This window comes from Cheilinus undulatus, linkage group 11, assembly GCF_018320785.1.
Source record: "Cheilinus undulatus linkage group 11, ASM1832078v1, whole genome shotgun sequence".
Lineage (NCBI taxonomy): Eukaryota > Metazoa > Chordata > Actinopteri > Labriformes > Labridae > Cheilinus > Cheilinus undulatus.
Window position 1 is genome coordinate 28,418,888 of NC_054875.1, and position 23,839 is coordinate 28,442,726.

Below are 23,839 nucleotides of genomic sequence, written 5' to 3' on the forward strand. Positions count from 1 at the left end.
AGCATTGCCTCTGCTGATTTGCGTGAGCGCAGTTTCATGCAATTTGCACCTCAGCTGAAGGCATTTCTCCTGTGTGAAAAATAAGGTTAAAAAATGGGACAAAAGGGTGACAGGAGAGCGACTCGCATTCATTTCATAACATCCATCACCCATGGATTATCAGTATGGAACGAATCTCCCTCCCCCATCATTTGCATGTTTTCCCAGACATCATCAGAAAAGACTAGGAGACGGTGTTCTCCTTGTGCAACATCGAAACGGTCATCCACAAATTTCAAGAATACGTGACACATTATGAGGGAACAGTTCATAATATAATGCACTGCTTATTTCTCAGTGTTATCAATGCCACACACTTGTGCTTGCAATCAGTCATGCCCATAAATATATATACAAACACACAATTATGACTCATTTCACAGTCTCATCTTATCTCTGTTGGATTAGCATATACAGTGTTGTAGTTGGACTCTCATCAGCAGCCCATATGAAGAAGCGATGTAGGGTACCACTAGGGTCTACACAACCAAAACTTTTAACTTTGTAAAATGCTAGTAAAAAAAAAATCTAACACTATTATACCTACTTCAGTACCACGGCAAAAAATGGAAGTCTTATAATCTAAATATTCAGTAATTTCTTGGTTTTCATGCAGAAAATGGCAAGGAAAACACTGTCTAAATTGAACAATTGATTGGCTATGTTTCAATACTATAAGATGGGTGAGAGATGTTAAAGACGACTATTTTATTTTACTAACTTTTTGAAAAGAATTTCCTCAGGGTACATGTCTTCTGAGAGTGCTGCTTTTTGCTCATCAGATCAGATTCATAATTTTGTTAGATATTTTGCTCTATTGCCATCAGAAGATGTACATTCTTAACTATAGAGGGCTTAAAAAAGGCCCTATTTTATCATTTATACCTGCTGATTTGAGCTGTTTAGACTCGTTTCTGTCTGTGAGAGAGGGCTCAGTTTTTATCACAAGCAAGGTGTGCCCTTAATTGGTTTGATACTTGATTCAAACAACCTGTCTTTAGCTTAAAAATTCTGTCTCTGCCTTCCTGGTCGTAAGCTGATAGAAAGCAGAACGCACCACAACTTGGATTGAAACTCTACACTGTGTATCGTTTTCTCTATAACAAGCTCTATTCATTGCATCATTTCTCTCCCCACATATGTATGTCTTTGCAGATTTCCATGTGATAGATGGACCCATATCTGGAGTTTAATATTCAGCTGCCAAATGATATGCTCTATAAACTGACTAACTCAATAAAATAGGGTTCAGTTATCGACATCTTTGATGTGAGCCCTGGACTGAACATGAGACCCAGTGACATTGATTTTTGAAGAAGTCCCTTAACCCTTACTATTCGCATCCTCAAGTCAACTGTGTCAACAGATTGGCAGCAAGAAGCCAACACTTCACCAGGGGTGTCAAGTGGGAAACCCCCTTTGTCCAATTAGTCTCCTCCTCCAGTGTTCTCAAGCATCCCACAGCCACCCCGCTCCCTGCTAGCTCTCACTGTCCACAATGCCATCAAAGAGATATTTTCTTTCTTATGTAGCCTACCTCATTGCAAAACAGCATTGCCACCTTCAACAGACCAAGGCTTTGTAGGAGGGTAGGGGAGGAGAACCAGGGTGAGGTGCCCTGCCTGGAGCTATCACTCACCCCTGCCAGACTAGGTTGACACTCTATATCCCCCTTCTACCTGCCCTTACACGACTTAAAATTACACCTCCAGCAGACCCAGTCTTAGTAATAGGGTGAGGGAAGCAGAGCCAGGGTGAGGTGCCCTGACGGGGGGTAACACCCATAACAGACTTGTCTGACACTCTATATCCCCCTTCTACCTACCCTAGAACAACTCATAATTACCCCTTCAACAGTCTAAGGCTTAGTAGGAGGGTGGGGGAAGCAGAGCTGGGATGAGGTGCCCTGACTGGGGCTATCATTCACCCCTGCCTAATTAGGTTAACACTCTACCTTCCCCTTCTACCTACCATACCATGATTCCAACTACAACAAGACACTCTACCTCCTGCTTCTTTCTAACCTAGCCTAGCACAACTCAGAATTACACCAACAGACCCAGGCTTATTAAGAGCGTGGGGGAAGCAGAGCTAGGGTGAGGTGCCTTGACAGGGACTAGCACTCACCCCCATCCCAAAAATAACTCAGTTCATCCTTTAGTCATAGCAGGCTAAATGTGTGAAGAAAATACCTTAAACGTCATTGAGATATCGGGTTGAGCAAGAAACAAAAATGGGGCCATATGACCTTGTCCTGTGTCCTCCAAAATCTAATAAAGTCTTACTTGAGTCAGGGTGGACTTTCATTTGAAGTTTGAAGACAATCCCTACCCTAAACATATTTTTTAAGACATTGTGACTCAAGAATGACCTCCCACTCTGAGTCCCTTGACCCCCTTTTAAGTGGATTTCAAAACATAGTTGACATGTCAGGCATGCTTTAGTGATTAAATGTATCAGTAATAGGAGAAAACAAGTTTAAGAAGAGTGAAGTCTTATGAACGCTAGATGCTGACTGTTGTGTGATGCAGATGGATGCAACAGTGTGAAGAGCTTGGCAGAGGCACAGGAGTGAGTGGGACACGACATGTGGCTCCTGCTTGCAGCATGGTGATAAACTCACTGCACACCCAGCAACTCTGATACACAACTCCCACTAACAGAGGGACACCTGCCAGTTAATGGGGGCTGCTCTTACTCATACAAACACACTGGAAAACTACAGTTTTAGTTGTGTCTGTGCGGCATACCCCAAGCTGTGCATTAAAACAAACACATATGAGCAAAGGCTTGTAGGGTAAATGATTGAAAAACCTTCTCTGTAGTATCTGTCAGGATCCTGTGTGCATGTTTTCACATGCATGCACGTGCGATTTGATGGAATTGAGGTGTTTCTGTTTTGATTTATCCAAGACACACACCATTTGGGTTGCTAGGTTACAGGCCCACACTGGAGACACAGAGAAGCAAAAAGCTGAAAATCCTCAATTCACATCTCCATCTCCTCTTTCTACACTTCCCCCTCACAAATGCACACACTCTCAGACACACATATCAGTTATGAAAACTTTCAGCCCTCCAGTGTTTGGGATGCCACACTCTGCTGCAGCATGTGGACCTTGCCAGGCCTGATCTGGGATTCTCAGCCTCTGCAAAAAATGAATGGACTACCGGGCCTGAGTCTTCATAAACACGCTGTTGTTAGCCTGCAGGTTTGACACAAACATAGGAAAATATTACTTTTATCACAGCATAAAGGGAGATTACAACTGCTGCTGTCTCCTGCCTTTATTTCATGAAAAACCAACAGGCATTCTTCTGTAGTTCAGCCACACAGGAATCATACGCATGCATGCACTCACATACAATGTGGCAGAGTGGAATTGGCACTCAGTGGCACTTCGAATACGGATTGGCGCAGCGGCCTGAGGATGCATGAGTAATGCACAAATCTGCCCAACTACAGAAAACCTACACACATCCACACAGATATACAAACACACACACACAAACCAACAGATAACCTAAATAAGCAGTCCGTTCTTTTAACCCCATGGCTTCCTTTTCTCCCTCTGCATCTGCTCCATCACTTTATAGAAAGTTCCAAAGACAGAGAACAAAGTCGTGTCAAATAAAGAAACAGGAGGGAAATGCAACTATTCAACCACATGAGGAAGGAGATAAATGTCTTAGATATTGGGGGGAATATGGCCGAAAACAATAACACAAAGTTTATAACTGTGTAATTGGATTCATTGAAGTTGATGGCTGAATCCATTTACAAATGTATCCCTGAAAATTATAGACCTTTACTATACTAGAGATGCACTGATTATAAAAATCAGGGAGGATGACAATACCAGTGTTTTTGTCATCACTTCTTTTGGTGTAACACTCCCACAATGCATCATGTTTGACCACAGAAAACCACAGAAGAACTAAGATTGGCTGAATTCAGGTTTTCAGTGAGAATCTTACTACTGCACTTGGCGGTCTATCTGTCTGTGTTGATTTGCAAGCCACACCGTTGCTCCTGTTGTCCTTAACACCTCTCAGATGACATCTTGGATATACTGGTTCAAAACTGGTGCCATTAAAAAAACTGTAAATGACAGAGCAGGAAATTAGCTGGACTTTGTTGAAACACGCCCACAAGGAAACGCCACTGGATGAGATGATACACCTACTCCATGATCCCTTATCAAAGTAAGCTATCTTTAAAGCCCTTCTCTGTGCTCATACTAAACAAGATAATACAGGAAAATGTGTCACACATTGCTGTTAAAATCATTCTCTGAGAAATAATGGTTTACTTTCTGTTTTGTCAGCTGTAGTCGCCTGTGCTGCATAAACATGTATGTATGGGACTGTCTCCACGCATCAGGTGGGCCATGTGATGCTTTGTTCGACCTCCACAAAAAAGTATGTGCATTAAAACTTTGTACATACGTCAAAAGGTATGGTTTCAATGCTCCAATTATTGTTTGCCTATCACCACATGCACAAGCGCGCTGAGCTCATATGAGCACCCTTTTTCATGCAAATTGGCCTTATTGCATTACCCATCTAATGATAAGGACGATAATGGCATGGCATAAATGTAATAAAGATAAGCATACTGTCTACAAGAGCTGATGGAAGTGTGTTGCAGGTTTTATGGCACACAAACTTTCCAGAGATCGGGAAAAGAGGGGGTAAATCCCCCCAGCAAATTGGACCCCGCGAAGTGCTTCGCCGTCAGCGTGGCGCACTTGAAAGTGGGGCTGGCCTGCTTTTGCTCTGCTCATGAGCAGGGCCATTTGAGCGATTCGACACGGCCAAACTGGTGATGGAAATGCAAATCAGCACGACTTGGTTTGGCTCAGCGCAGCCAAAAGCCATAGTGGAAAAGCTCCAATGATAAGCTTCCACTGAAAAAACTTTGTGGTAGCAGACGTGCCATTCTCTTTTAAGTCAAACACCCAGAGATGCAGATAGTATTTTAATAATGGACGGCTGGACCACTGACGAACACGGTTAAGTGAGTGTGAAATAGCAAACTTTGTTTCACAAACTTGTCTTCTTATTTAAACACACAGGAGAAAATAATGTTATTGTTCTGTAGTCTACTATTATAGATTGGTAGCTTGACAGGACAAATCAAGGAGTTGTTGTCATTGTTAGCGGAACTGGAATTTTATTGTGGACCCTAAATCAGGATTTGAACTGAATCATGGGTTCCTTACATCCCTAACCGCACCATTTAAAAAGTATCAATTTCCCCACTAGTATTAAAAAACGATACCCAATAAAACAGCAACAACAGGGTTATTACTGTCTGTGATTATTAGTGAATTTTATATCCCAGCATTTCTTTGATCAAAATGTGATCATGCTTCAGTGATATGATTCGACTGGAAGGGGATGCCTAAAAAACATTAAAACTATCCTTAAAAAGCATTATGCTTGTTATCATTGCACTTTTTTTAAAGATTGATTTTGGGCCTTTATTTGATAGAGAAGGACAGTGGATAGAGTCGGAAACAGAGACAGGATCAGGGGTTAGACATGCGGTAAAGGGCCTCAGGCCGGATTCAAACCTGGGAGGTCCACGTACACGGGGCGCACCTTAAACCACTAGGCCACCTGCATCCCATCATTGCACTTTAAAGTTGTCAGGACCCTCACTGTAGAGTTAACGCAAACTTTTTCCACTGAGGACCACATATTGAAAAATATAAGAATGGTGGGGCAACTTTCATATACCACACCTTGAGGACATTGTGGTATTAATGTCTAATGTAGAGTAAGATATTCTTGGTGACTGAGTGTGCTCAAGTGGTTAGTTAGTGGCTGACAAGGAAAATAGTCAATCAATTTAAGGATTTTTCAGGGAGGCCAGTCAGATTTCACGGACACCTGGTTGGCCCTGGATACTACTGGCTACACACCTGGAACACAAAAAGGCCTATAATTGCAGACAAACTGCTCTACTGGACTCCCCCTAAAGTTGGTCTGTTCCAGCTTCAGGATGTCTGCACCATAGACTGTAGAAAGAATTGGACAAAACCTGTGTGACGTCAGCCGTCTGCTTACAATAGGCAGACTCAAACAGCTCTTGAAGCCAATCCGCGGTGGCTTCCATATTGAAATTGCGGCCCCAACCGAACTTTGGATCAACCTAACGGCCCGTCCACTAAGAACGACTTCCTGTCAGCTAGCTAGCTAGCATTCTGGTTGACAGAAATGTAGCCTCTGCTGTCGAGCTATCTGTCAATCAAATGAGACGTGCCAATCAGACCGCAGTGAGGTTTTTCCTAAATATAATCGAAACGATTACAGTACAGCCCCCCCATTAGCATTAGCATGGTAGCACTTCCTTGTGCTGAAATTAAGAAGTACAACACAGTAGAGCAAAAGCTTCACGTTCAAAATTTGCTGCAGGCCAATTAAAAGTGGGCCACAGGCCTCATTTGGCCCCCAGGCCATAGTTTGGACATCCCTGAGTTAACACAATTTTCTTGTCAGAAAGGACACTATTAGACTACAGGAGAGTGTAATCTGTGTGACATTCAAACCAGAGGTCACATATAGCTGTGGGCATTCTGTTGATTTGTTCATATGAGTCTACTGTGCAAAAGTACATTTATGCAATATTAAATGCTGGATGTTATAAACAGAAAAAAGCAGCCTAAGTCCAGTGTCAAAGAAAATAAACTGTTGTATCTCTCAATTTGGCTTGAATGGGGTTAACATTTTGTTGTAAGAAGGTAAGAAAAGGGTTGTTAATGGTCTGTTTTATTAGTGCAGTTTCACTCTAGGTGCATTGTACTGACTGATGCTCATGATTTCCAATCTGGACATCCTACACTGAGATGGACATAAATAATTCAGCGTTTAAAGATACTTTCTGCAGAAATTAAATGTTACTTTCTTTTTTCCACATTCATTCATCGTTAAGTCTGTGTTGGGGTTATACATACTTCTCGCTAACGTTGGACACACACGAGGTATTAAGACGGGGTTACGCTGCAGGACTGGACTGTCAGATTGGCGGACAAGTGAAGGTCCTGACGGGATCTCGTGTAACTAGACATGGCTGCAGGCAGAGCTAGCGCACAGAAGTGGGCAGCAGTCAGCCGCACGATCAAACATCATGGGACTCCCAGAACTGAATACGAGGCGGGTTACGTCGGGCCTTGCTGGCAGAGGGATCCCTCTACCTTCCAGGCCTTTTGCGTTTTCGGTCAGTCATTTTCTCCCCGTGTTTTCCTGATGCAGCTACCCGGGAGGAGGAGAGTGAGGCAGGGCAGAAAAAGTTACACAGCCTCCATGGGACCATCTCTGGTGGTATCCCGACTGTTTAATTGTGGTTCCTGAATGTTTCAACCAGGAAACTAAGAAAACGTGCCAAACATATCGTTCCTTTAAAATGCATATTATCTCCTGTATAATCTGCAGTGGTTTCACTTTTCAATGAAGTTCAGGTTTTCACGGAGAATTCTGAGGAGTTCACAACAGTTTCATAAACGCAGCACATTGAAAAATCCTGAAATATCTTTGTTTTAACACGCCGAAAATAAGTCAACCTGCAATGTCAGGTGATAGGACAACCGTGGATATGGTCGCCTGTGATTTTTCCCACATTTTTGTCACAACAGGATCAAAACAAAGTAAAAACCGGCTGAACACAAACAAATACACCGCTGCCACTGACCTGCTAGTGTTTGTGCTGCAGGAGACTATTGTTCCACTTGTGTATGGTAATCCAAGCGGCACGCTGGGCTCAATCCACTGCGACAAGTTCCTCCAACTACTTTGCCCTCAAACACACCAGATTTCCTCTTTCCCCCTCAGGTAGGACTTAACCCTGCGTTACACTGTATGTCGCACTGTCCCATTCCCCGGGTAAGTACATTGTTTGCCCGTAATAACGCATTATCCCACCACACTTTCGCTTATAAACAGCCCCGTCCCGTCCGGCGGTGATCAGCCATATCGCTGCTGCTGTGTGGATCCCAAGTGGAAGCAGTGGCGTGATCCCGGAAAACACCGCAAGGGGTGTGTGTGAGTGCATGTGTGCCTGTGTTGAATAGCTGTAAATGTGTTTATAAGTGTGCTAGTATCAGGCTTTCTAACCTCCTCCCCCTTCTACCTTTCTCTCTCTGCGAGAAGAGAAATGGTGGGGGTCGCATGAATCATTTCGGGGCAATGTCACCGGGGAAATTAGCCTTCATTACCCAAGACTTTCCTGTCTAAATATGCACCTCGGAGATATTCCTTGTGAATAATGCAACGACTGAAAATTATGGAAATCCAACTATCATCCACCACTGCTTAGCTGGCAGCAACATGAGCGAAAATCTCTAAGGAAAACTATGAGGTTTATTTTTGATAAAAAGAACATGGCAAGAGAATATAAAGCATAATAAATCGGCTCAAGTGGATCACATTCAGTAGCAGTCTTTTAAACAGCCCAGATGTCAACTGAAAAGCCTAACTCCCTTTGATTGGCTATTTAAAAATGGCAGCACCTGGATCAGCTTCGCTAATCATTTACGGTATTACTATCAATATTAGTGTTTTAAATAAAAGCGAATTTATAGTTTAGTTTTATTTTTCATCTACATTTCAAATAATTACGTCAGACATCACAGATGACACAGCAAACATAGTTAATGAATGAAAGTCTAGTTCTTGGTCGTCATCGCCACCATGTGGCCATTGAAGAAACAGCAGCATGTTTTCATCCACAGAGCAAATAAGCTCACTTTTAAATCAGTCTCTTAGCATTAGTTTAGAAATACAGTACAAAACAGAAAGAAACATGCAACAATATAAATTTATGTGGAATATAAGATGCCTTAAGGACTCATTTAGGAATAATTCATTACATTTTATTCTAAGTGAAAGCGCTTGAAAAAATATGGCACCACTGATCTGCCTTATATAATAATTTCAAAAACATGGACCATATTTCTTGACTAAGCCTTCTGTCATCTAATTATAGGTGCAGTAAAGTTAATTTTGTACAGTTACACAATGATGACGCATGGATGGTTTTGACAGCTGATTCTGCTATTCTTAGAGCATAACTTTTTATTTTTAGTTCAAACTTATTCAGTTAAAGAAAAATGAAGGGATTAAGCAGGGATTTAGGGACTTTAGCAAGCAAAACAACTGTATGACATTCTTTGTGGCTTACCAATGAGAGAATGCTAATTATGCCTGTCGGGTTATCTGAGTTTTAGATAAAGGAGTAGCATATTTAAATGAATGTGTTTGTAACAAACTGAGAGTGGACAGAGGAGATGTAGGAGACAAGAGCAGGCTAATGAAACACCCATTAAGTTTCATTGCATGGACTGAAAGTCAAAATTTTTGGGCATCGACCATAACCAGTAAGTAATGGTAGGCTTACATTAATCTGTGTTGTTGTTAGTGACACAGTTGTCTCCTGTTACAACCAACCTTACTGATTTACAACGCTGATCTGCAGAAAAGAGCTGCAGACTTGGAATTTGATTAGCCCCAGCTTTGCAACCCAGGGCTGGCTCTAGCTATTTTGGCGCCCAAGGCGAAAATACAATTTGTAAAGATGAAAATGAGGGGGACTTTTTAGGGAAGAAATGTAGGATATCTGTATTCTTATTTAATATTACTTCATCCTCTGTTAGTCCTTCCGTCCTTCTGATGAACAACAAAAGACTGATAACAAGAGAAAAAAATTATTCCTGTTAAAATATATCAGTGCAGTGTGCTGACAGGCAGACATTGATAGCTGACTGACAGGTACAGGTGAACAGGCCAGGTGTGCTGTCCAGTCAGCACTGTAGCTGTCTCACATAGAATAATATAAAGATGCCAAACTCGTCTTTAAAAACAAAATAGACTTGGGGGTCTGTAAGATATATTCACGTAAAAGTAGCCTAGGTCTACAACAGCACAGGCAGTGGCACAAATAAAGGCTAAGATGTGGTATACAGTTTTGAGGCTGCTGGTCTTAGAGGTAAGAACAGAGTCTTTTCATTGAATCCTAGAATTACTCAGTTTCCCTAATTTCATGCCTTTTGCTTCTGTTGTGACCCTGGCAAACAGTTTTGGTTCCCCATTAGAAGATTTGTTTCACAACACGTAATGGTGAGTAGGGTGGCTAAATTGAATAGACTTTTTAAAGGCATTATAAAATTCTTTTTAATGACATTTATTTTCAGAATATGGCTGCTGCGGTTTTTGCCCTCCTTTAGTGTGTTTCTTTGGTGTTTTCCCTGAGTGAATTCCTTTAGTTTATTCCTTTAGTGTACCTTTAGTGTATTTCTTTTGTGTTCCTTTTAGTGTCTTACTTTTGCCCCTTTGTCAGGTGATTTTTGGCCCCTTTTTATTTTCCCTTTGCTCCATCTTGATTCTTTAGCATTAGCCTTTTGTTACTTTATGTTATTTGTTTCTCTTTTGCATCAAGTTTGCTTTAGCTATTAGTTTGGTTGCACTACATTATTTAAGTAACTTTATTTCCTTGTTTATTTAGTCATTTGAATTATTTTGCCTTAACCAGCTGGGTTTAATTTGTTTTAGGTTATTAATTCTTCTTCTTCTTCTTCTTCTTCTTTTTCTTCTTTTTTTTCCCCAGATTTGGCATCATTTAGTTGGGAGACTAGGCAACCAGGGTGAGGGCCCTCCACCTACTGCATGAGAGTGTAGAGCACTGGGTCACAAATAGGCTACATTGATTTACCAAAGATAGACAGGACAGGATTTCTATGAAAATAAATTCTATACTGAAAAGCTTATTGCATTTTCTTAGATATGTGATTTTGTCCACTGAAAGGAGATCCTCCCACTGGAAGACAACACTGAGGGCACATTATCACTCATTGTCCACTGGAAAGGCAGCATTGAGGGCATTTTTTCATGTATTGTCAATTTAAAAGGCAACCTGGAGACACTTTGTCTGAGTTTTTAACTGCTATGTCTCATGTCTGTAACCCTGTTCAATGTGCTGCTAGCTGCCTTGACTGGGACTCTTGTAAATGAGATTCTTGATCTCAATAAGGTTTTAGATATCAGGGTTCCTACACACTTTTAAAAATCAAATTAAAGCCTTTTTTGACCTGAACTGAGAAAATTAATACCATTATTTGCATGGTAAACTGTCAAAATGAGAGGGAAGAAATTTCTCAGTACACCAGACCAGAACTGATTTGTTTTTTTTTTTTTTGTTTTGTTTTGTTTTTTTTTTTTGGTTATTTTATGAACTGTTTACGAAATGTCAAAATGAATAAATTTCTTGGGTCATAAACACATAAATGTTATGATTTCTGGCATATTTAATGCCCCAATTCTACCAATATGCAGTGTATTGATATTTATCATAGCATATTTTATTTATTTAAACTCAATCATGTTGTGAAACAGTCAACCAGCTTCAAGTTTCCTTAAATATTCTGCAGTCCACCCATTGTGACAGGTCTTCCCTGACAAAAGGTACTGTAGTTAGCTGTAGTTCTAGTTAATAGTTAGCTGTTGAGAATCAGCTCAGCACACCTGCTCAGCACCATAAATGTGTAGCCTAATCAAAATCATAGAGGTGTCTGGGGTCCTCCTCCAGGAAATCTACAACATTCAATACTTAATTCCCTGAATTATGGAAAATATTTATACGTCAATCTGAAGGAGAAAATGATTAAAACCATACAAGGTTGGCTAGAGAACAAAGACTGAATAAGGACATGTAGCACTCAAAGTGCCTTCCAAAATTTAAGATCTCCCACTGGTTAAAAAAGAAAAAAAAATCAGACTTGTCAAGACTTTTTAAGGATCTGCAGGGACCTTATATATTTAAATGAAAAATAATTTTCACTTCATTTTGTCCTTGGATATTAAAAGTAACTTCTCAGTACTTTGAGTTAACTTTGAATTAATTACTTTTAATTTCAACTTGAGTAGATTTAGTTGTTATGAATTGGCACCATACAAAGACTGATTGATGATTGATTTCAACCCAGTAATTTTACTTCTATTTAAGTTAATTCTAACCAAAGTAACTGTACTTTTACTCAAGTACAATAGTCTTATACTCTCCTAGGCTACTTTTGCTAAGTTTGAGGACACATCTTCTTCGCGGCCTCATTTAAACAGCTTTATACTACCACCGCTAGAGGTCGCTAATGGTTTACTGTGGCACCAGAACCGTTGACTCCTCTGCTGTCGTTTGCTTCTCTATTGGTTGTTAGGCAGGTTGTCAGGGGCAGCGCACCATCCAGTTAGCTAACATAGGATTAAGGGAATTTGGTCAACGATGACATATTTATTTCTCAGAGAAGACGACTGTCGACATACCTGCTCTTTCGCTCGGGTCTACCCAATTTATATGGGTACAAGCGGCAGACACGGTAGTGGCACTTTTTATCGAAACGGACAGAGGTTTACTGTTGGGGTTGCCCCGTAGCTAGCCAAAGGTTAGCTAGGTTAGCTAACATCCAGCTAACGGTGTCAGGCGGATGCTGAACAATAAACATTAGCAGTAACGCTACCTCGGAAAAATTTATAGTTCAAATAGTTACAGTTCGGTGTGAAAATGGAAGCTGAACAGGAAAGTAAAATGACCGAGGAAGATTATGAAGATGGAGACAACCCCTTATCTTCAGGTTACCACCCTCCTTTTCGCTCCCCTCGAATGCAAATCCAGAGGGGAAACGTCTGCTCTCGGGCTTATTTCGTTGTGGTGATGGTCTTCTTTCACGTGTACATCCTGAATGTTATCGGCTTGCTGTTGTATGTGCACTACAACAACGGGCCCGGGGATTTTGTCAGTGGAGACGGGGACAGTTCTGCACCCGTCCGTCAGAGTGGGACCCCTCTACCCAGTCCGGCCCCTTCTCCAAAAGAGCTGCACATGGAAGACCACAGTCAGAGTTTCAGTCTACCTCGCGTTGAGGGAATACGGGTAAGAATAGTGGTATAAGTCAAGCTCAAAATGTAAATGTTGGAATTAAACATCTATAAAGGTAGAGTCAGTGCAGAGCCCACACAACTGAGTGCATTCCTCATGTTTCTTTTTCATCTACAGGTGGGTCATGTACAGCAGGTGTCCCTTGTGCCAAACAGAGTGCACGAGATGAAGACAATCAGCCTAAAACCTCTACTCTTTGGTAAGTATACTGCTGTCTCTGAGTGTGTGCTGCTTTTCTGAAGTAATTAACATTTCACCCAGATTTGGAACAAAACATTTATTTTTTCATAAAATCATACAAATATAAACCAGCAATATGTACTTAAAATACACAGATATTTACATTTGCTATCAAACAGCTTTTATTTGTGTAATCCTCTACCTGCAAGATGTAGTGATGGCATTAAAGAGGATTATTTTTAACAGCTGACTGCTTTTATCACTTCTATAATCACAGAAGTTTAGACATGATATGAGAAGATTGAGTGTATCTTTTATTGAGAGGTATTCAGACAAATTCTAAATACTATGTCTATCTTCTTCTATGCAAAGCTGTTCTTCTTACGTTCTCAGTTCTTTTGAGTCATCAAGCCCATCATAAAACCCTAGTTCCTGCATCTGTAATGCTTCCATTTGCGTGCAGCTGCCATCAGGTTCTTGTCTCGTCTTTGCCATGCATAAGCTTTATTCACAACCAGGCGCTCTCCCTGCACCATGCCTGTCACCAGGAAAGTCCCACCTCGTGGGTTGTGCCGTGTCATGTTTCTTACGCAGGTGGCATCCCTCTCTAACCAAAGCTCGATGCGGGAGCGGATCTGCCCGCCTAACAGGGGGCCATGCTTCAAAACGTCCAGTTTGGCAGCCAGCGAGAACTGAGATAGACTTAATGGACTGTACTTGAGCCGCGTGAGACGCAGTTTCACAACTGGGAAAGAAAGCAGAGTAACACAACCTATGAATGCTTTATTTAGAGCAGGACCAGGCAGAAAGGAGTGGATGTAGAATATTAATACTCACCAAAGTCACTCCTACAAAAGATGTCCAGTGTGTCTTTTGAAGAGGAGGCTTCTTCCAGCTCACAGTCCCGACAGCTTGCTTGAGGCACTGAAAAATTCAAACCGTTTATTACACTGTTTAATAAAGTTAACTGGAGGCTATATGTATGTGTGTTGGAAGATTTCTACCTCTGCGGCCCCCTGTGTAAGCAGTGCTGTTAGTGATCGAGGAGATACACATAAGATGGTCGGCAGGGTACTGATCACAGCGCAGAATTTCTGGCCAGGGGTATCCGTAACAGCTCATAATAGGTGCACAGCTGTCTCGAACAGATTCACACAAACTCCTACAGGGCGATATGAACCTGATAAAGAAGAGATGGTAGTCGTAAGTTGCTAAAAGAATTCAAATCAATTAGTTTAGTGCTACAAAACAAGACTGGATGAGATTTGGCTGCTTGTTTGTTTACCTGGTAATAGAGATGCTAATTTGACAGGAAAGAGATTAGTCATTTGATCAGAAGGTTTCTGTATGAAATGAGGGCCTTACCTCAGGGACATGCACCAATTTGCATTCAAAAGGTGTTAACTCTCTATGTCCCTGTTTCTTTGTTACTTAATCATTAATCACATTTTTTTCTTGTATTTTTCTGTTAATCATCAGGTTTCAAACTCAGGCCCTTAGACATATACCTTTATTTGTAAAGATGAACAATAAAGAAAAGGGTTTGATGTTTTTTTATTTTTCCTTACCTGTCAAGGCAAATGGGTGCAAAAAGAGAGCAGAGAAAGATCCGGGCATCAGGGTGACACTCTCTCGCAAGTAGTGGCAACCAGCTGGCACTCTGCTGAACAGCCTCAGCAGGAGACTCGTGGCCCAACAAGTTGGGCATCCTCATGGTGTCATAACCGATGTTTTGGCACAACGCCATTCCAGGGGGGATAGGGACACAGCGAGACAAACTGCGAGGCTCCCATAAACCACCTTCTCCTATAGAAGGCACAGACCTGAAGCCAGTAGTAGCTCCATGCTCTCCCCACGCCTCATCATCCTCCCCAGCTGCAGCTCCAGGCTGAGAAACATGAGTATCTCCAAATCTAGTTTCAGTGTAGTCGTCAATACTCGTCCGGTCCCCACCCTTGTCTTTTACTCCAGATCTCAACCTCCCTCGTCCCCCCAGCCCTGCTCTTCCTCTGCCAGGACCAAGTGCCAATGTGGTGCTAAGACAAACGAGCAAAAGGAGGAAGAGAAGGGAGGCTGAATGGGAGGACTTTCTGTGGATAAAATGAGGGCAAAACACTACAGTCATCCTGGGAAAAAAAACAGGAAAGAGGACTAATCCTGGAGTGCGTCTCTTGAATGAATGTAGACCCCTGGTTGAGAGGATGGCAGAATAGGTGTATTTATAGTGGGCGGTGATAGAATTTGCATAGGAAGGGCTAAGGGGAGGTGTAGAGTTCAGAGGAGAAAGGGGTTGGAGCTCATGTTAAAGTGTTGTTACAGATGCAAATCGATTTACCCTCATGAGCAGATTTAAGTGAGTTTCACAGAGCTCAAAATTGATAAGGCTGATGATAGGTTATTTGGATACTTTTGGCTTTCTGCCATTTCCATCCCCACAGCTCGAACTGAGAAACAGGTGGACCCTCATGCGTAACTCCTCCTTCCATTTTATCCCAAATTTCCAATACCCTACTCAAAACAAAACCTTCCTGCCTGAACTTCTTTGCTGTCTACACTCAATGCTCTTATTAAAGAGCTTTAATACCACAATGACGATAACAGAAAAGCTTTCATAGTGTGAGATTTGAGTGAATTATTTTAAACAGTTTCTTTTTAGGAATGCCCAGAAACCGTTTTTCATTCTTTTCATATAGGGGGTATAATCACAAATGTATTATTACTTTTTAATTGGCGAGTTATTTTATTGTTTATTATAACAACCAAAATGTTTGATGTCATTATTTTTGGCCTGAGGACATTATGATTGTGATGATAATATTGTACTACTTTCAGATGTTTGACAAACCACATGATAGATTAGGAAATAAAGAAAGTAATCAGGACATGCATCACTAAAGAAATTCCTCAGCAGTCGAAACTCAAATGGGCTCTGCTTGTGGTTTTGTGTGTGTATGAACTTGTGCTTAGGTCACAAACAAAATTGCTGTCGTCCTGCTGGCCTGATTGCTGTTCTGACAAGCAGGTCACTTCCTTTCCGGGGGAGAGACCGTGTTGGGAGGGAGAAGAGGAAGGCTCAGAGTCCCCCTTTATTCATATCAGTTATCCAGATTAATGAGGCTTGACTAGACAATAGGAATTAACCGAGAGGGTACAGTGTCAAAGACACGGGTGACAAACAAGGTCTCTACTGTACGGGCAGCCAACCTGCTGGAAGCCTTTTATTAAGAGGGGAAATGACTGACAGACATGGAGGAATTACTGAAGAGAACAGGAGGGCACCACAAAAAAGTTGTGCTTCAAAATTAGGTCAAATTAGGTTTAATAAAAATGGTATCCAACATGTAGTAAACACGAGTAAAAGTAGTTGGTAATGAGTAGAAATATTTACTCTGCTTTCGAATAATTAAAACTAGTACTCCCAGAAGCCAGCACTGTCTCTACTCTCCCCTTGGAGAAATCAGGTGTTGTTATTCATTAAAGCTGCCCCTGGGATGGGCTATACCACAAACAGCTCCCATGGGAGAGATGGAAAGATAACTTAAACACTCATTACTCACATAGTTTATGTACACTGTGAAGAACTCCAGCATTTAATCACACAAGACCGACATTTATAATTAACTATCAATTAACTATCACTATTAGTATCAAACTAAGTTATGCTGCTTCTTCCTCAGTTAATAGTGATGGGATACAAGGATATTTTGGCAGTTGCTGCCATTGTCTAAGTCATTAAAAGCACCTGCATTATATTTTTATTCTGAGTACATATTAACTAAGATGTGATTTATAAATGGCTGTTTTACTTATACACTTTTACACATTCCAGTCATACTCAGACTCAAGCATTTCTAATATCTACTTTTTTGCCTATACCAATTTTCTTATTTGAAATACTATAATTGACTACAAAAACAAATGATTCTTGTTTTTGTTCTTTAATGGATATTAAATTCAAACTAATATTAAAATGGCCATTTTCAGTTCTTTTGGGGGAAATTCGACTATTGTATGAAAAGACCTGCCTCACTGCAACAAGCATTTAAATCATTAACACTGACGCTAATAAACAAGTACAGTAAGAGTGAAACATAGCTTGTGATGCTGATAAATTCCACTAGCCAATGTGGCTATTTGAGGTCACTCTGTTTCCTGCCACACCTGAATTTTACCCACATTTGTCTGGTTGGCGGTAGTAAGTATCTGGCCCTACATACTTACATTAGCTTACACTGATCAAACTATCTGAAATTTGCACCCTAACACTTCCAAGTCCTTGTTTGGCAATCTAATCTGTTTAAACTAACAGATTAAGTCAACACTGTCAACATAGATCCTCTTATCTACTTAAAAGTCAACTATTACCTCATTCACCATCTTAGGGGTGCATCACAGTTGTACATGTCAACAATGAAACTTTAAGTTTATATGCTCTTTGTCAATATATGGTATCACTGTTCCTGACCATTCTGTGGTTAGTGTGTGTGAATCATGAAGCTCTGCTCTTAATCTGAGAACAAACTAAGACTGCAGTGCACTTTGCATGGTTTTAATCAGTGTTGCATTATTGCTTGGCCACTCTTTTCGATGGATTATACATTCATCATCCTCACGCTAATCTTTTGCTTGGATGATGATAAAGTGGACTTTTCCCTTCCTTAATTGGCCACAAAGTTGTTACTTCACTGTGGTTTCCAAAATCAGCTAGATGAATAGGATGACTCATTAAAAGGAATTATTTAAAGGAATTAGCAGTATGTAAACATCTCCAAGGCAGCAGCACGTCCTAACATCCAGCTTGGTTGTCTTTTTCCGGTTTCTATCAGAGATCCCTGGCTTCCTGTCAGAGGAGGAATGCCGTGTGGTAGTGCAGCTGGCGCAGCTCAAGGGTCTAATGGAGAGCCAGACAACAGCATCCAACCAGGGACAAGAGGAGTCAAACCAGCCACTCCTTTCTCTCAGCACAGAGGAGGTCTTCAGTCTGTTGGACCTGAACCAGGATGGGCTGCTGCAGAAACAGGAGGTGACTTAAGAGAAATACCTAGAATCTGTATTCCTCAGCACCAAAGGCAGAAAATCAGTTTTGTGAAAAATCCACTCTAAGAAATAAAAAAATATTAGATAAACTGTGAGAACATTGTGCATTTGAAAGTATCAACACAAAATATTCTGGTCTCTCTGACAGATTGTGAGTCACTCACGCTCTCGAGATGGAACTTGGTTGAACCCAGGCACCTTACGGCAGATACTCGCTGGTCTTGAAGCCTGCTCTACAGGTTAGTCCTCCAGCCCTTTGTGTAGTTTTATCTCAAGAGTGTGTCTGCACATTAGTGACTGTTTCTACTTTTCCTGTACAGGATACAGTTTGACAAATTGAAAGTTAAACATTGACTCTCACGTGGAGAAACTTTTACTCTCATTTTAAATGTAAGTTATTGTGTATACATGGGACAGAGACCATTTTTTAATCACTGGCCCTCAACCCCAACTTTGATGGGTAGAGATGTAAACTTATGTAATAAATAAATAAACATGGCTTTAAGTGTAACTACACATAGTTTTTTTTCTGTGTCACCTTAAATAGATGAACATTACAGGGTGTCTGCAGGGTCTAAAAAAGTATAAAAAGTTTATAAAAAATTCAGCCAAAATGAAGGCTTTAAAAAAGTCTTAAGTGAAAGACCTGAGGTCTTAAATTTTGTCGTATTTTATTTTATTTTTTTAGGCTATTTGTCTAAAGAGGTTGTAGACTAGTTTTTCTGCTTATGAATACAACTCAGTTATTGTGAGATATGGCTGCAACAGTAAAGTGATCATTTACACAACAATGCTTTAAACCAGAATTAAACCTTTTACTCCTGAAATTGGTATTAGTACACTTTGTTTTTTATCTTTATACTTAGTTGCAGGCTGTGGAACTTTGTTTTTTTTAACAGCAGTGCTATCTAAAATAGCTATCTTTGAGCCACTTATATAAAACATAGGACCTTCCATTCTGCTACCTTATGGTATCTGGTTCTTTTCTCTTATATCCTAATCTCAAAATGCTTCAAGAAAGCTTAATTTACATACAACTATGAAAGAAGCTATCTGAATTTTATTTTCTTTTATCACATTCTTGTCTTACTATCAGCACAGAAACATAACCAACTGTGTTGTTAATATAACTGGTTACAAACTGAAGATGAAATAGGTCTTAAAATGTATGAAAAGAGGCTCAACAAAGGTCTTAAAAAGTATTAAATCAAGTGCCAGAGTTTTTCGGTACTTATCCTGCATTAGTGAAATGAAAATGTATCTCTATGATTATTAACTGACAAAAAACAAATCAGATTCTTTGTGCATACGTTCTGTCTCTGTCGCTTAGCTCAGTCTTGTTCCCCACTCTTTACACCTTCTGCATGCTAATTGTTGCTTCCTTCCATCTTGCTTGCAAAACATAATAATTACAAACATTTTATTCTTGCAATTCCCCTTGGCAGAAATGTTACAGTGGAGCATATTAGCAACACAAAAGAAATAATTTATCATTTTTGATTCTTAAAGCCTTAAGATGCCTCTGATTGAAATAATGCAAGGCTGTTTCATTGACCTTCTCAAAAGCCTGTGCATAAGCTCTCACTGACTTTAATGTGGGAGCTTGTTACTGTGCAGTCCTCTGTTTTATTCAGTATCCATCACGAGTTGATTTAATTTATGTGGACAGGGAAGATTCATAGATGTGGAACAGGTGATTGTCACAACGGCAGCTGGAGATTGGTGGAGCTATGAAGGTGAATCAATGAAGGTGTTCGATATAGAGATAAGACTTTGTTGCCAAATGGGGTCAAATAAATTTTTTTGTATTTAGTGGTACTTTTTGTGACTATGGTGGTCCATGGTTCATATCAAAAGCATAATTTCTAAACTAGCACTGACAATGATAAGAGGAAATAAGTTGCAATGATTAATCCAAATACAGGGACCACTACTAATCCTTCCATTAGTTAAGTCAGTCAAGGTGTCTTGTCAATTCAGATAATAAATCTACTGCACTTAATTCCATCTTTTGTGTATGTGTTAGTGGATCCACAGAGGTTGTGTACTTGGCATGGTAATTGGCTGACAGGTGGCTGTGATTGCGTGCAAGTCTTTGTTAGCGGCAAGGCCGGAAGCAGAGTGACACCATTTTGACCTGATGCCATTGTGCCAGGCGTTGTACACATCCCAGTCCGGATGTGCCTCATTCTAACTCATTAAAAACTTATTATTCCCCAACCCTTTTTCCTAATTTCCCCAGATCCCATTTTCCCCACAACTCTCTCCTCCGCTCGCTCTCTCGCCAACCCACCGACCCCCTCCCTTCTCGGCCACCTTGTCTCTGCCACCCCAGAGCTATTGTTGCTACTGGGGCGTGGCCTTTCATGGGGAGTGATGGGGGGGCAGACATTTATTCAGCTGAGAGCACCAACACACAGTTAGACACAAAGAGGAAAAGGATGGAGTTAAAGAAAGAAGGACGGCTGTTATAAAGTACTCTTCTCTACATTAACCAGGAGTATAAGATTAAAGTTGGAGTCATGGTCATGTTTAACTGAAGGACAGGTTTAAAATTACCTCAGAGCTCCACCCATATCCATAGATTTGAGTAATATTTTTGCTGTATTGTCTTAACTGTACCCAAGCTTTAATCTGCATTAAAAAGAAACATTTTTGTCAAAAGGACTGTATGTGCTTTTGTGGCAGGGGCGCTGACACTAAAGGACTTCAGCCGTGTTTATGACATGTCCCAACACCCTGAACAACAGCAGAGCAGGAAGCTGCGGGGTCATTTCAAACAGAGAAGCAAACATACATGGCTTTACCAAGGCCAAGGGTCCCACCATGTGCTGCAAACACTCAGAAACAGGTGATTACACAAGCACACAAACACACTTTATTCCTCTTATAGTATTGGCCCATACACCCGTGATTCATAACACGCTTGTCTTTGCTCTTTGGTTGTTATTTTTGCTCAGAGTAACCAGTCTGACACGTCTGCCCTCCGCTTTGGTGGAGTTGAGTGAGCCACTGCAGGTGATTCGTTATGAGCAGGGAGACTTCAGTAATGCCCATCATGACAGCAGCCCTTCTCATTCAGAGACTACGTGTGCCCACACTCGGCTGGCTGGAAACACGTCTGCTCTCACTGAGGTCTCCTGCAGGTTTGTTGGATTTGTATTTCCTGTTTAGCTGACCTTTTGTTAAGTTTAAAGCTGTGATAAGATTGGAAACAGACAACACGGAGACATTCTCATTTATCTCCAAATTGTATTTATATTTACCACTCTAATAAAGCAATGTTTAGAATGATGTTTGGCATTGTTTAGTACTGAACAGCATTTCTATTTAATGTCCAAATTGCATTGCTAAATTGCATCATCATGGGGTTTTTTTGTGCTGAAAGGAGACCTTTTTTTTAATCACTCATGTTTTCCTCTTTTTCATGTGTCAGGTACCTTACAATGCTATTCCACCTCAGCTCTATAGAGGAAGGTGGTGAGACCACCTTTCCTGTGGCTGATAACCGTACATATGAGGAGCAGGTGAGTGCATGTTTTCACAATCATTAAATAAGCATAACCTGTTTCTCTCAATCACCGTCTAATGATGATAACTCTATACATGGCCTGAGTGTTGTCGACATGCCACAGTCAGTGCTGACACATGACAAGGAATCTGACACCTTAGTAAACTCAGCGAGCCAAAATAAATGATTAGACGTGAGCTGTTTACAGTTTCGCGTGTCCTAGGCACTGGTCCAGGACGGCATTGATTTGACAGACACCCAGGAGACATGTAGCAGAGGGAACCTGAGAATAAAACCTACTGCTGGGACGGCCCTCCTCTGGTACAACCATCTCTCTGATGGCAGAGGTAAGAACAGAAGACTTTTAGTATATCTTTTATGCACATCTGTTGTTTTGATGATTCATGTTGTTGAAAGCCATGCAGACCAAACTTCATGCCAGTCCTGAAGTCTTAATCTTTGTGGCCACAAGCATGCGAGTGTGTTTTTAAACTGGGCCATGTTTGTGTTGTAGTCTTTATTTTGATACAAATGTGTGTAGCCCTAATAAAATATAGAACAAAGTGTTCTTCACAATCTTCAAATAACTCTCGATATAAAAACACTTTTAACGTACACGCTAGTAAAACACAAGTTTTATAGTGACAACAGTGATATTTTAAAATATATTAAGATTATAGAGACTTAGAGCCTCGTGGACCTCACAGATCTGACAAATCTGACTCAAAGGCCCAATAACAACCTTTTGGGTTTATTATAACAAAGAGTTGCTTTTAGTCCATAAATACTCAACATTTTGTCCAAAGAAAAATAATCATTGTGATTTTTTCTTAAATAATTTCTTGATTATACAGCTCTAATGCCTTCTACACTCAGTCCTCTTTTCTAAAATGTCCATCTTCCCGCCATGATTTCACAAGGTTGGATGGGAGAGCTGGATGAATATTCCCTCCATGGTGACTGCCCTGTCAGACGTGGGGTGAAGTGGGTGGCCAACAGCTGGGTAAATGTGGACCCAGACAGCCAGCGGCAGGTCCGTTACCAGAGACTAGTTGCACAGAGGCATCAAGCTAAACCGGGAATAGAGGAGCATTACCAACCTCTCTCACACAGCGACCTCCATCAGGATCTATAGCCTAGCCTTTTTATTCTGACGAGATCATGTGACCACCATTTGAAAACCAAGTCACTCTTGCATTCATGAAGTAAGTGGACCAGACAGACTGTCTCCTCATGTCGGATACTGTAGTCATACTCAAAACTGCACCAAAAGCATTCCAGATGTAATGGTTATATCATGACTGTGATGCTAATGCTAAAGCGAAATTGGCTTTAATCATAAGTCAGTCTCATCAGGGGAGCTGTTTTTTTTTTTTTTTGTGGGAGATACTCTTGTCATTAAAAAAAAACATAAATAAGTAGATTAAATGAAACGGAGTGATTGCAGTTATGTTTATTGGACCTTAAGGAAATAACATATTCATCGTAACAACTTTATTATAGTTAGCTACAGGTATCATGATGTAAGTTGGGGGATAAAAGACTTCATGCTCCCACTTAAACTTGAAGCATCCGCACGTTGCAGGTTAGCTGTACTTGTTATTGATGAAAGCTTTTGTCCCAAGCCATATCAAAGAATTTTTTTAGGAATGTGATAATTTGTCTGTTATATTTTGTTTTCAGAGTTTGTTGTGAAATGATATTTAATAAGGGGTTGCCCCTTTTGCTGCTAATGCAGCTCTGTTCTTTACTGGACTTGACTGCTCGTCACACTGGCTGTGGGAGGCCTGACCTTCAGGTGGAATTCAATGTTTGTGTTTGTTAACCTCACAAATCCAGAATATTTTATTATCCAAGAGTATTTATTGAGTGTTATTTATCACCACTATTTATTCATTTAAGTTAAAGGAATGCATATTTACTACAGCTTGTTGTTGCACTGGATCTGTCATTGTATTTTATTGTATTTGTTCTACGTCATTAAATAAATAAAGATTTGTTGTTTTATTATCAGTGCTGGGAGTTTCATCATTCACACGAAGCTGTAAGTAAGGAAGTGTCCACTAGATGTCGCCCAACAACATATATAGTCATGTAAGTAATGATCAAGGTTTCTTTTGTGGTAGCCTTTAATTGACAGCTTC

The 23,839-nt window shown here is 40.6% G+C and overlaps 2 protein-coding genes across 5 annotated transcripts in view; one reads left to right on the forward strand and one right to left on the reverse strand.

Annotated features, from left to right (window-relative positions):
• The window catches only part of LOC121517481 (cyclin-dependent kinase 17-like), a 70,745-nt gene extending 62,687 nt beyond the window's left edge, over window positions 1-8,058 (reverse strand). For 2 of the 4 annotated variants that reach the window (XM_041799288.1, XM_041799286.1), the window contains exon 1: window positions 7,736-8,057. The gene's annotated coding sequence lies outside the window, so the exon portion shown is untranslated. Of the gene's footprint in view, window positions 1-7,735 lie in introns of all 4 variants that reach the window. The other 2 variants (XM_041799285.1, XM_041799289.1) reach the window with 2 other exon arrangements.
• Window positions 8,059-12,261: 4,203 nt separating this feature from the next.
• On the forward strand, window positions 12,262-23,702 carry LOC121517093 (transmembrane prolyl 4-hydroxylase-like). Its single transcript, XM_041798613.1, has 9 exons — window positions 12,262-12,961; window positions 13,085-13,166; window positions 17,974-18,170; window positions 18,333-18,423; window positions 20,873-21,035; window positions 21,145-21,330; window positions 21,621-21,711; window positions 21,919-22,042; window positions 22,616-23,702. The coding sequence occupies exons 1-9, from the start codon at window positions 12,593-12,595 to the stop codon at window positions 22,828-22,830; spliced, it is 1,518 nt and encodes a 505-aa protein (XP_041654547.1). The 5' UTR covers window positions 12,262-12,592; the 3' UTR covers window positions 22,831-23,702.
• Window positions 23,703-23,839: the final 137 nt, after the last annotated feature.

Excerpts from the sequence above, each read along its gene's own strand:
- LOC121517093 (XM_041798613.1), top strand. The coding sequence starts at position 12,593 with ATGGAAGCTGAACAGGAAAGTAAAATGACCGAGGAAGATTATGAAGAT. Across the intron at positions 21,036-21,144 it reads CTGCAAACACTCAGAAACAG|AGTAACCAGTCTGACACGTC; the intron begins GTGATTACACAA and ends ATTTTTGCTCAG. Across the intron at positions 21,331-21,620 it reads CTCACTGAGGTCTCCTGCAG|GTACCTTACAATGCTATTCC; the intron begins GTTTGTTGGATT and ends TTCATGTGTCAG.